At 41.3% G+C, this 12,214-nt stretch overlaps 1 protein-coding gene across 1 annotated transcript in view; it reads left to right on the top strand.

Annotated features, from left to right (window-relative positions):
- SH3GL2 (SH3 domain containing GRB2 like 2, endophilin A1) overlaps positions 1–12,214 on the top strand; it is a 197,404-nt gene that overhangs the window by 157,744 nt on the left and 27,446 nt on the right. The window contains exon 3 of the mRNA XM_028531370.2: positions 2,318–2,390. Coding sequence (XP_028387171.1) covers positions 2,318–2,390 — 73 coding nt within the window. The remainder of the gene's footprint in view (positions 1–2,317; positions 2,391–12,214) is intronic.

The raw sequence follows: 12,214 nt of genomic DNA, 5'->3' as shown, positions 1-12,214 counted from the left end.
TTGCTTTTTTTCTATCATAGCCACACAGGACCTTTGGACACATTTGACATCGAGTTCCTTAACCCTTGTCATATAGTCAACAGGATTATGCATTTGCCTCATGTCACACATGTAACCTGGACTTTCAGCACATTTGTTTTGCATACAACCTCTGAATTCATTTTCGTGACATTGAGTACATCGAGTTTGGTTGGCTTTTTGCTAGCATTTCTAGAACCTCCATGCATGGCTGTGTAAGTCCTGCTTTGCACAACTCCAGGGGGACCCTGTTCATTTTCAGAACTAAATACTCGTTAATACATATGCAAATCTAAGACATCTTACAAGCTCAGTTATACCAAGATGGCATGGTACAGGGTTCATATGTAGGCGGACTCCTTTTAATTAGCAGTTTGTTTTCTTTTTAAGTATGAATGTTTTAAATGTAACTTCATACCATGATGACAGAGGAAGAAGTGTTTTCCTCTGTCAATCACAGTAATAGCAAACTTCTTACACACAGTAAAATGACTACCATAGAATGGGAAATTATTAAGTATTGAAAAACCAAACTAAAAGATAACATCTTATGATATGTTATGGCTTGGTTTCTGATTATGAAAGAGAAGGAGGCTTACCACATCCCTGAAAGGATAATTTTATAAGTAAGTGCAGTAGGTTATTGAAACACTTTCTCCAATTGAGGGAAGAGCACTTGAGCTCCAATGAAAACAAAACAAAAATTCTCCATGGACTTAATTAATATATGAAATTCTACCTTCAAAATGAATTCCTTTCATTCATGCCTATGTCACATATTGTATGCACATATCTTGGAGAAAAGGGTGCATTTATTTTTACTAGTCACTTACCCTCTAGACTGCAGGGTTGTCCAACCTTTTGGTGTCTCTGGGCCACACTGGAAGAAGAGGAGTTATCTCATTAAATACACAAAAACTAATGAAAACAAAAAATTGTCATAGTGTTTTAAGTAATTTATGATTTTGTGTTGGGCTGCATTCATAGCCTTCCTGGTCGGCGTGCTGGTGGCAGGTTGGACACCCCTGCTAGAGTGAATGAGTGGACTAGACATGTTGGTGAAAACGGATTTCATGGGGGAGTATAGGGAGGACATAACTGCACTGAGCAGCCTCTTCAACACAGAGAGGACATGGTGACCTACTGAATGCAAATACTGACCATTCAAAATCATGCAAGGGGGACTCGAGCACCAAGACTTTTTTATTTAGAATTAACCAAAAGTTCAAAGATGGATTAGAAGTGTCAGAGCAAAATTTTTATATATTTAGGATGTTCTCAAAAGTTAAATAAAAACTTTGTCTCTTACTTGAATAAGCAGAGTTGATGCTGCATTTTTCCTGCTGTGGCACAGTGAAACTTGTCACCATGTCTTGCCCACTATAGACATTCAGTAGATGCCTCCGGGGCAAAATACGATTCGTTATCTCGAATAAAACTTTTTAAACTTTTTAAACTTTTTAAACTTTTATTTACATTTATTTTATGCTGAATTTATTCCTGGGCACCAGAAGAAAGTTTCTTCTAGGGTACCTTTTCTTCTGTTCAGCCTCTTCTGGTTTAGGAACAATTCACTCTTTTTCAGTAGGATCATCTCCATGTGGCTGGGCAAGTTCACGTTAGCCTCACTATGAGCTCTGTAAATCCAGGGCCCACCTGGGGTTTTGTTTACCTGGATGTGCTCAATGACTAGAAAATCTACGTCAAAAATTTTTAAGTTCAGCATTTCTCTGCATTTTTAAGCATATACAACAAAAATCCAGCACTCTTATTGGGTCATAGAACCTACATCCAGCCCCACTGTTTGGCCTGGGCACCGCTGCTGTCTCCACTTTTGTAATGACAGAGCATGGTAATATAACTTCTTCTGTAAAGTGACACCTTTCAGAGACTTAGTGGGTTTTTGGATGTGCATACTTTCACAGGTGTTCTTCAAGTGAATGTGAAGATTTGAAATTCTTGATTTGTATTATTTTGTGGGTTTTTCTGGGTCAGCTGAATATTGAACCATTTTCAGAGATCATTGCAGTTTTCTTATGGGAAGGGGAAGCCATCACCACCTTATTTTGCCAGAAGATAATGAAGTGTATTTTGAAACAAATTTTAGGAAATGGTCAGTTTCCTCTACAGATAAGTAGGCTCTCCAATTGTTGCTCCTCCCAGCTCCTCAGCCACTCACCGTGCACCTGGGACTTGTCTGCCTGTTGCACAGCTGGCAGTTGTGTATCTGCTGAAGCAAAACCTGAGTTTCTAAAACTAATGATTTTTGTTATTTAGCATATTAATTTTCTCATTTCAGAAAGTGGATGTCACCAGCAGGGCTGTGATGGAAATAATGACTAAAACAATTGAATACCTTCAACCTAATCCAGGTAAGAGGTCACTCATGTTCAGGGTATCTCTCCAGATAACTTGTAACTTCCTTTTTTTGAGAGATATTTTAGGTTTGGTGCACTTCTGCTTCCTTAGCCCACTTTCCGGGGGTTCAACAACTTCAGATATAACACTTTCACTTGGGATGGGGGTACTTTTTAAGGTTCACACTGAAGTGACTGGAAGACTCTGCAGTATTTTATCTGACTGTGGGGCATCCAACAAACAACATTGTGTGGACTGCTTGGGTGGCACATAATGTCGAGATAGCTGCAAGATGTTATTAATGGTACTCCAATTTTCAAAGGATGGTAGAAAATTAGAATACTATTAAGATAAGAAACAGTAATTTCTAGAAGGTGTGAAAAGATAGAAGACTGAATAATTTCTCTGAAATACAGAGGGTTTTTGTTATACCGCATCACTGAAGTCTTTGGAGGGGTGTCTTTAATTGAGTCCTCTCCATGGATACCACAGATCAGCATGTGTTAGGCCATAATGGAGATAATGGAGCTCTACTTTGAAAAGAGCACCGGGCAGAACTGGAACAAGCTATGTAGGTATGAAGTGTGACAGAGCAAAGCAGCTGGCATGTCAGCCTCCTCCCTACTCTTCCTGTATAGCCGTTCGTAACTCAGAGTAGAGAAACTTGAAGTAAGGCTGAATGTCTTTAAGTGAAATGAATTAATATTTGGAAAACTGCTTACTCTTGAGATTTATTTCTTTGGGATTTGCAAGTTGGGATCTCAGTGTCTTTGGTGGTCCTAGGGAGGATGGTCCAGACACTGTGCCAACCTCTGTGTGCTTGGATAATGAGCACTTGTGGGCAGGAGATAAGAAAAGGGCAGGTGTTGGGCAAGAGGAAGCAGTTAAGTGTAATAGGCTGTGCTGAATAGCTCTCTACTGCCTCCTGCTGTTGGCTGCAGTTTCCTTCAACCTTTGTTTACCTAGGACAGCATAGCTGCGGTTTGGAAGATGAACAAACTATGTGGGAATAGCGTTTCTATTTTTGTTTTTCTTCTTAAACTACATCAGAGATAGAATTATGTGAGGAAGGCAAATATAAAAATAAATGTTGTGATAAACTATAGGAACCAGGCATTTAACTGACAGTGGACCAAATGGTTAGGAAATTAGGCAAAGAATAGCAAAAGTCAAGTTTCTAATTTTTACCCAGAGCCTTAGTCACGACCTTTATATTCCACAGAAATGCAAGGATCTCTTAACTGTGTATGTATTCCTTCGTATTTAAACAACTGAGATAAGTCAAGTTCTGAAAATGGAACTGCTCAACTGCCTCACCATAAGAAATCATTATACAAGGGCAAGAAGTGTTTGTCTTTATCTTTATGAAGAACTTGGAAGTGTGCTTTGTTTTCTTGGGATTTACACAGGAATTGTGCTAATAACTCTCATTGCAGGGCTATAATAAACATAGGGAGGGGAAGAAAAACATAGTATTTATTGAGCACTAATGGGTTTTCAGTACAGTGCTAGTTATTTACATGATGTCATCTCTGAGAGTAACCATTATTTTATGATTGCAAAAATAAAACACAGTTGAACAACTCATAGTATAGAAAAGGGATTCAATGTCTACTGTAGTACAGAATCTCAGTGGGAACCTGTCCGTGTTCCTGGGCATAATGAAACGATGCTCTGCTGTAGATAGGTATAGTGTGTTGACTAGGATGTCCCCTAAAATTTATGGCTGCCCTGAACCTCAGAATGTGACTTAATTTGGAAATAGGTTTTGATATATAATTGGTGGTCTTGAGATTAATACATCTGGAGTTAAGGTAATCCCTAAAACCAAGACCTGGTGTCCTTCTGAGAAGAGAAGACACAGAGAGACACAGGGAAGAAAGCTGCGTGAAGATGGAGGCAGAGATTAGAGTTATGCTGCCCCAGGCCACGTAATGTCAGGAGCTTCCAAGTCTAGAAGACGCAAGGAAGGATTCTCCGAGAGAGCCTCTGGAAAGAGCTGGCCCTGCTGACACCTTGGTTTCAGGGTTATGGCCTCTTGGACTGTGAAAGAGGAAATTTCTCTTGCTTTAATTTGTTTCTGGTAGCTTGTTATAGAAACACTAGAAAATGAATACAGGAGGCTAGCCTTGTTTTATGCAGGAAAACACAAGGGCCAGAGATTTGAAGAAACTTTCCCAAAGTTATACACCCAGGAGGGATTGGAGTCAGGATCAGAAGCCCGGTCTGACTGCTTCCTGAGCCCACGCATCTCACATTGATGATGGTGCCTCCGATAAGGACAGATTCAACTTCATTTAGGTATAAAGCATCATGTGCTTTCAGAGTGGTGCACCAGAAATTCCGAAAGAAATCAGATTCTGGAGTCAAGACTTATTGTTGTTTTAATGAAAAGGATTTCAGAGAGAGGTAATTGGGGAAGATTTTAATTTTTAGAAATGTTGCATTTTTAGTAGAATGCTGAATGTGCTATGTAGCTGCCAACATGTTAGTTTTATGGCTATTGGAAACTGAGTGGATATCTGCCATCAAGGAGAGCAGTAAAAGCCATCACTAAGCAATCTCAGGCTGGTTTCAGAAAAGCAGTTCTATTGTATATGAGCAGCCCACATACATATGCAAATAAATCACCCAGAATAGTTCAGAAGAAAACAAAAGTTCATTTATTCATTCTACAGAATTTGTATAATCTGTAGTTAATTGGTTTAGAATACATATGACTTAGCTTCTCCATGAATTTCTTGCCTTGAGAGCAGACACTGGCTTCCGTGCTCTTGAAAGACACTGGCTGGTCAAGTCACTTGTTTAGAACCCAGCAGCCTTGAGAAGGGACATGGGAATCTAACAAACAGTGAGGGGCACCCAGTTTTGGGGCACAAAAAAGCACAGAGAGTATTCCCAAACTCATACAGTTTGCTAAATACCTGGACTTCTCAGCCTCTCAGTGACCTCAGGAGCTGGTCAATCAATATGGATGCTTGATGCTCATCCTGAATAAACCTGTCTTGGGTCAGGACAGAGGATGACTTCGAGTAACGGCGTACGTGGCCAGCCATCACAATCAGTGGGAAGTGCTGCTCTGAGGGTACTGTGAAAGTATCCTGTATTAGATGAATACTCTAGAATGCTTTTTGGTTTCCCAATATTGTGGTTGTGGATCAGGCACATCTCTTTTATTCTTGAAACTTAGAGTCTATTGAAATGATGACCAGAATTTGATTAATTTTCATGAATCTGTTCATAATGCTTTGTGTAGGTCCCATATCCACTTTTACCCACCTCCAGGGCAATAGTTTTATTTTTTAAAATTATCATATACTTATTTATTTTTTACAGAGCAATATTTTTAAAAGGCAAATCTGATCATGTTGTTACCTTGCATAAAACCTTTCAATGGCTTTTCATTGCTTTTAGGATTAAGTTGAAAATTTTAAACATGGCTTAAAAGGCCCTCCTTTCATGGTCAGCCTGCCCTTTCTCCTCTACTTTGCTGGCAAACAGTTCCCTCAGGTCCAGTGTAAAGGTTACTTGGAAGCCTTTCTTGACCCCTGGCAACAGTAGGTTCCCCAATCAACATTTCTCTCGTGATTTCCTGGTGGGGTACGGGGTGGTACAGGCCAGTAATTGTAATTGCATGATTTGTATGCTTTGGTTTGTCTTCCCCAGCAAAGACAGGACCATGCGTGTTCTATCTGCCACTGCCTGCCCAGCCCCAGCTCAGGTCTGTGAGCCAGTGGCACTTGTTTATTTGAATAAATAAATTATGAAGCACAGTTGACAGTCAGTGCCTAATGTACTAAAACTGCTCTAATACAAAAGATAGGAAGGGAAGTTCTTCCTTCTCCCTAAACCATCAGCTCTTCCCATGTAACCAACACTTACCACACACATTCACTTTTATGTGAAGACAAACTCTAGATGCAGAGCAGGTGGAAACAGAACTGAGACTGAGCCCCGCCTCTCTGGGGCCTCACAGTCTAGCAGCATAAGGCACATACACTTTGAGGAGAGTGGCCCAGGGTGCTTCACAGCCAGTCCCTCCTGGAAGTTCCTGCTGACTGGTATGGTGAGGATGGAAAGTCGGGTCACAGGTCTACAGGTGTGCACTGTGAAGCAGGGCTTTGGAGAACACAGAGAGCTGTAAAGTCATTCCCTTGGGACTGTGAAATTATTCTAACAGGAACAGCATAACCCAATACAAATTTCCAACCTGCTTAGATAAATAATTTGGATGCAAACAGCACTGTGCCCAAATTCTATCCTGTCGATTGTGCACCCCAGTTCTCATGGTGTCTAAGAGTAAAGATCATCACAGAAGATACAAATCAGTTTTGTTAGTTGAGTGTCTGATACCTTGTGGGGGAAATGCACTAAATCAGCATTCTCCAATGGAAATATGATGTAAGCCGTGTGTGTGATTTTGAATTTCCTAGTAGCCACATTAAAAAAGTAAAAAGAAAGTTAAAATTTATTTTAATAATATATTTTATTTAACCTAATATATCCAAAAATTAACCAACATTAAAAATTATTGAGAAAGTTTTTTCTTGTTGTAAGTTTTGAAATTTCGTGTAATTTTACACTTACAGCCCATCTTGGTTTGCACTGGCCACCTTTTAAATGCTCGATAGCCCCATGAGGCCAGTGTTTCCCATAAAAAACAGCATAGGGTTAGTTTTCTCTTCAACCTATTTATTATATTTGCTATGTGCTTGATGCTTAGCTGCTTGGTTTTTGTATATTAGTGGTTGTTTTTCCAATACAGCGATGGACTCTTGATTTTGGATCAGGATATCTTTACATTTGTTTGTCTTTTTTACCCTCCTGCCGATCTGTTTCCTGGCACTGTAGTGGAGATCTTCCCTGTAAACAGAACAATAGTCGTGACCAGACTGGGCTGTTTCCTTCCCAGCCATAGCATACTGGCCATGACTGAGGCTTTCTCAGTTTGTACTGAAGGTATTCTGACCTTTCCATCATAATCCAATACAGATTTCCAAGATGTGAAGACAAAAAACAGTCTGACCCTGAAAAATACTGTACAGAGTGGGGGTTTGGCTCTTCACAGAAATGCTTTCCCCTTGAATGCCTACATGGTCCAGCTTCTCCAGCATGTCTGTGATTGGGATAGTAAGCAGGCTCTTTAGATGCCTATTCAGGATTTTTCAATAATAAATTTGAATCTCATTTGTAGAATGTTGTCTGTGAGAGTAGAAGTTTGTTGTATTAATTATATTTTTTTATTTTTTAAAAAGTCAGCTTTCCAGTCTGATCCATTTTCTTTTTTAAAAAAAGATTTTATTTATTTATTCATTTTTAGAGAGAGGGGAAAGGAGAGAGAGAAACATCAATGTGTGGTCATCTCTTGTGTGTCCCCCACTGGGGACCTGGCCCACAACCCAGGCATGTGGCCCCACTGGAAATCAAACCAGCAACTCTTTGGTTCACAGTCCACACTGAGAACCAAACCCACTGAGCCACACCAGCCAGGGCTGCTATATTAATTTTAAAATAGCATATTAATCCTTGAAAAGATGGTATATCAAAACTATTAGACTTCTTTGCCACAGGCTTCCTTCTTAGTTCTTTCATTACAAAGATGAATAAAAATAGTCATTACAAGATATTTGGTGGTGTTAGAATTGGAAATCAATACGTATATTACTTGGTGTTGATGTATTCAAATCCTTGGCTGCACAACACACTGAATGTGCTGTGTTTTCTTGAGGGCAGAATCTGAGTTGTATTTACTCTCTTGTGTTCCGGAGCTCTTAGCTTTGCACTTGTACATTGTTCCCTCACTGTGCCTACTGGATAGGTGCATAAATGAATGTGTCTGCCCTTCACTAAAAAATAGGGGATGTGTACTGAGTCTGGTAACCAGAGCTTTTCCAAACTCTGACGCTGCAAAAATAATCAAAGTGCATGAAGGACAGATTTGCAAAAGTAATTTTGAGGAAAATGTTTCTTTCTTAAGGGTTTGGTGTCTTTCAGGGAAGAGCATATTAAAGATGAAATTGTAAGGCAGGTGATAAGGCATAGTATAATTCATATACTATGTCAGCCATTCTCAACCTTTTTTAATCTCTTGGCACACATAAACTAATTACTAAAATTCTGTGGCACATCAAAAATACATTTTTTACTGATCTAACAAAAAATGTGTATAATTTTGATTCATTTACACTATGCAGCTTATTGCTGTTGGCTGTTATCATTTTTTAATAATTCGACAATCTAAGGGAAAAGAGGTCAGTGCCCCTGACTGAATAGTCAGGTCTTGCATGTTTTAAAAATCCTTGCGGCATGAATATCACTGCTATAAGTAGTGAAAATGCTGGAGGGTTTTTCTATTTTTACTACATCCTCAGGGAAAATATTTAAAGTTAATAAGTTCCCAATATATTTGAGACAACATAAGTAATCCCAGTTTTTAGTTGGCTACAATTGGTGGATTAATAAAATCCATTCACTCTGCCTCTAAAGACAGCTAAAGCCAGACCTTACTTAAGACGTAATTTAATCACAACAGAGACTGTGGATTTAAAGATACTCACAGATACTAAAACTTAAGTTAACGGTGTCTCACTTTAATAGTCCTAAGCCCCTTACACACTGCCTGCAGGTGGTGGTCCCTGTGCCCTCCCTCCCTCCAGGTCTGCCCTTCCTCTCATTCCTGCTGCAGCCTCAAGCCTCTCAGTTTTTCCAGAGCTTCACGCCCTTTCCTGCATCAGGAACACGCACTGCCTGAGCCCTCTTCCTGGAATGCCCCATCTGCCCCTTGAGTGACATCTGTTTTCTTACTCATCCTGCCTGTCTCAGCTTAAATATCACCTCCTCTAAGGCAGTCCACGAGCCCCTGACTAAATCAGGCTTCGTCCAGTGTTGCATTCTCCTCCACAGATCTCTCCAGCCGTTCCCCACGTACCATACAATGGAAAGTTGTCTTCATGCGATACAAGGTCAGATGGTCTGACTTAAGACACACAAGTACCCTTTTGCGTCCAGACTGCCCAGTCCTTCTGCCTGAATCGCTTCATCTCCAGGTCTTCCTGAAGTCCTCACTGAGGTCTCTGCTCCAAAGCCGCTGTGTTTGTGCAGCTTTCCTGATCATCTCATTTAAAACATTACCTATAACCACTCTGCTAGCCCTTTCCCCATTTTATTTTTCTTTGTGGCACTTGTTACTACTGAAATTTTTATTGTATTTTACTTGTCAAGGTGTGGCTTGTCTCTGCCACCTTAAAGCAAGTGGCCTGAGTGTAGGATTATTGTTTGCACACTACAGTCAGAGAACTCTGCTCTTATCTTTTATTGTACTTATCCCAGTATTTTACTTCATGTGTCATTTTCATTTGTTCAGCATGCTGTCTTCCTCCATTCTTACTCCCATTTTACATTCTTCACATAGCAGCCAGTGCATTCCATGAGAGATGGAAATCCTATCTTGTCACTCCTCTGCTTGTTACTCCCCAGTGCCTCCCACTGGGCTCAGCATAGGCTTCCTGGCCACAGGGCTCTGCGTGGTTTGGCTCTTGATCTGACCTCAAGACCGTGCTGTCCTCTGTCCACTCTCGGTGGCTTCTGTAATCCATAGTCAAGCTCAGCTTGCTCCTACTTCAAGGTCCTTTTGCCCAGGAAGCTCCTCCACTCAGAATGTTCTCCTCCCGGATCCCATTGTGGCTTCTCCTTCTCCTCCCTCCATTCCACCTCCCTACCTAGTCTTTCCCTGGCCACCCTACCTGAAATAGCCTCTCTCCACCACTCTATTCCCCCTTCTATTATTCTATAACCACCTGAAATTATCCTTTATTTTATCTTGGTTTAATTTATCATTTCGCATACAGAATGTAATCTCCACAAGGGTAGGGCCTTTGTCCCAATGTTACAGGGTGCAGCCAAGAGGGGGGACCCCAAATAGGCATTTGAAATGGGGTCCAGAACTCAAGGTGTCCAGGAGATTTTAAGGTGTCTTCACCCCTTCCCCCACAGGTATGAGTTGGGGGAAGGGACACACAGAGCAAGAACATGCAGGGCAGCTTTGCAGCTAATCCATGGCATGGTCATTTAGCATACCTATAGCCTTTGGCTGGTCACTTAGATATGCTAAATAGCTATGGCCATGCTCAAGGCCAGGGGGATGGAAAGGGACCTTCCCCCCAAGATGGGACCTGGGAGGCAGGTCCCCTGAGTTACAGCGCCTGCGTGGGAGCTGGGAGAAGATTGGCTCCATGACATGGGGTGACACCTGCCCAGACCCACGATGGTGACCAGAAAAGCTGGAGAAGACAGCAGATTGAGGGCAAGTGTGCCCAAGTGTAGGAGGAGTTGGAAATGGGACTGCAGAAGAAGATTGGCGCGGGGGATTTAAACCCAGACACGGCAGCCATTGGGAGAGAAACCACGCGGCCTTGACGGAGTGGAGACTCCTGCAGCCCTGAAAGAGAGGACCACATGCCTGGCAGAGTGGGGACCCCCACAGCTTTAGAAGGGGGAACCACCACCTAGTTTTAGCAGAGATCCTGGTGATTCAGCCAAGGGTGCCAGGAATCCAGGGAGGTCTCCCAGTCGAGATGGAGTTCTAACTGGGAAGAACCAGAAGACTACCTAAGCCATGGACTTCTATTTCCTTTCCTGAGATACGGTACTCTGGACTGGGCAAAGGGGGAAGGAAGGAAGGACTGTGTGTTTGTGGGTGTTTTTAGGGACTTTAGGATTTTTTTGATAAAGACATTAGGTCACTACTTTAAGTTACTATAGCATTAAATAAACATTTTCTTTCCTTTTCACGAATCTCTGGCATTGAGAGACGTCTTTCCTAAGGCGGCGGACATAACGGACCGGGGCCTTCTTTTAATAATAGTATATTGTCCCAGGCCCCCCTTGTGTGTTCTGTAACACCAGTAACTATCCCTGATATACAAATAGTGCCCTCAATAAATATTTACTGATTGAATGCTGTTTATCTCTCTCCCAGTATCATAAACTCATTGAATGAAGGACTGTGTCCATTTTTCCCATTTATATATACCCAGTACCTAGCAGTGTTTGGCACTTAGTTGGTGTTCAATTCACTGAATGAATGAATCAAATCATGTGAAGCGTATTTAAGCTCCACCTTAAAGGAGTAGCTAACCTTTCAGGTGGCGTCATGGTCTGCAGACTTGAACAGGCCAGGATCAGAGCTGTCATTTCTTTGTAGTATACCTGCTTGGTGTCATGCACAATTAGTACATTTCACAGTTGCTTTGGGAAAAGTGTGAAAGTGCGTACTGTCATGTTTAAGATCATTGGGCTGAAACTATTAAAAGAACATTCATATTTGCAGATGCAGATAATAGTTGTTCTTGTTTTCAGATTAAAAACCGCGGCTTCAAGAGAGATTAAATAATTTTCTCAAAATCATGCAACAAAAGAACCAGAATTCATATTCATATATGACTGTCTCCACTCTATTTTGTTTTCACTATCTTATACTACAAAATACAGACACCTTCAGTCATGGCACGTGTGATGAATACACCCTAGAGTGACCTCTATTGTTCACACCTTTATATAGTCCCATCCCTTCAAGTGTAGGTGGGATTTGTGACTTGCTTCTCACCAAAAGAAATGGCAAAGGTGACGAAATTGAACACTTACCACTCCCTTGATTAGGCTTCTTGTATGGCAGAGTTGGTGGGATATCACTCCCATCGCTATTACATCGTGTACAATTGTCTTAGTAGATGGAGTGAGAGAGCAACTCCTGCTGGCCTAGGACAAGCCGTCTGCTGTGGTGTGACTGAGGAGAAGGCCACATGTCAGGGCACTCAGGGTGGCCTTCGGGCCTAGTGGT

This window comes from Phyllostomus discolor, chromosome 3 (assembly GCF_004126475.2).
Source record: "Phyllostomus discolor isolate MPI-MPIP mPhyDis1 chromosome 3, mPhyDis1.pri.v3, whole genome shotgun sequence".
Classification (NCBI taxonomy): Eukaryota; Metazoa; Chordata; class Mammalia; order Chiroptera; family Phyllostomidae; genus Phyllostomus; species Phyllostomus discolor.
This window is presented reverse-complemented; position numbering and strand designations above follow the sequence as displayed.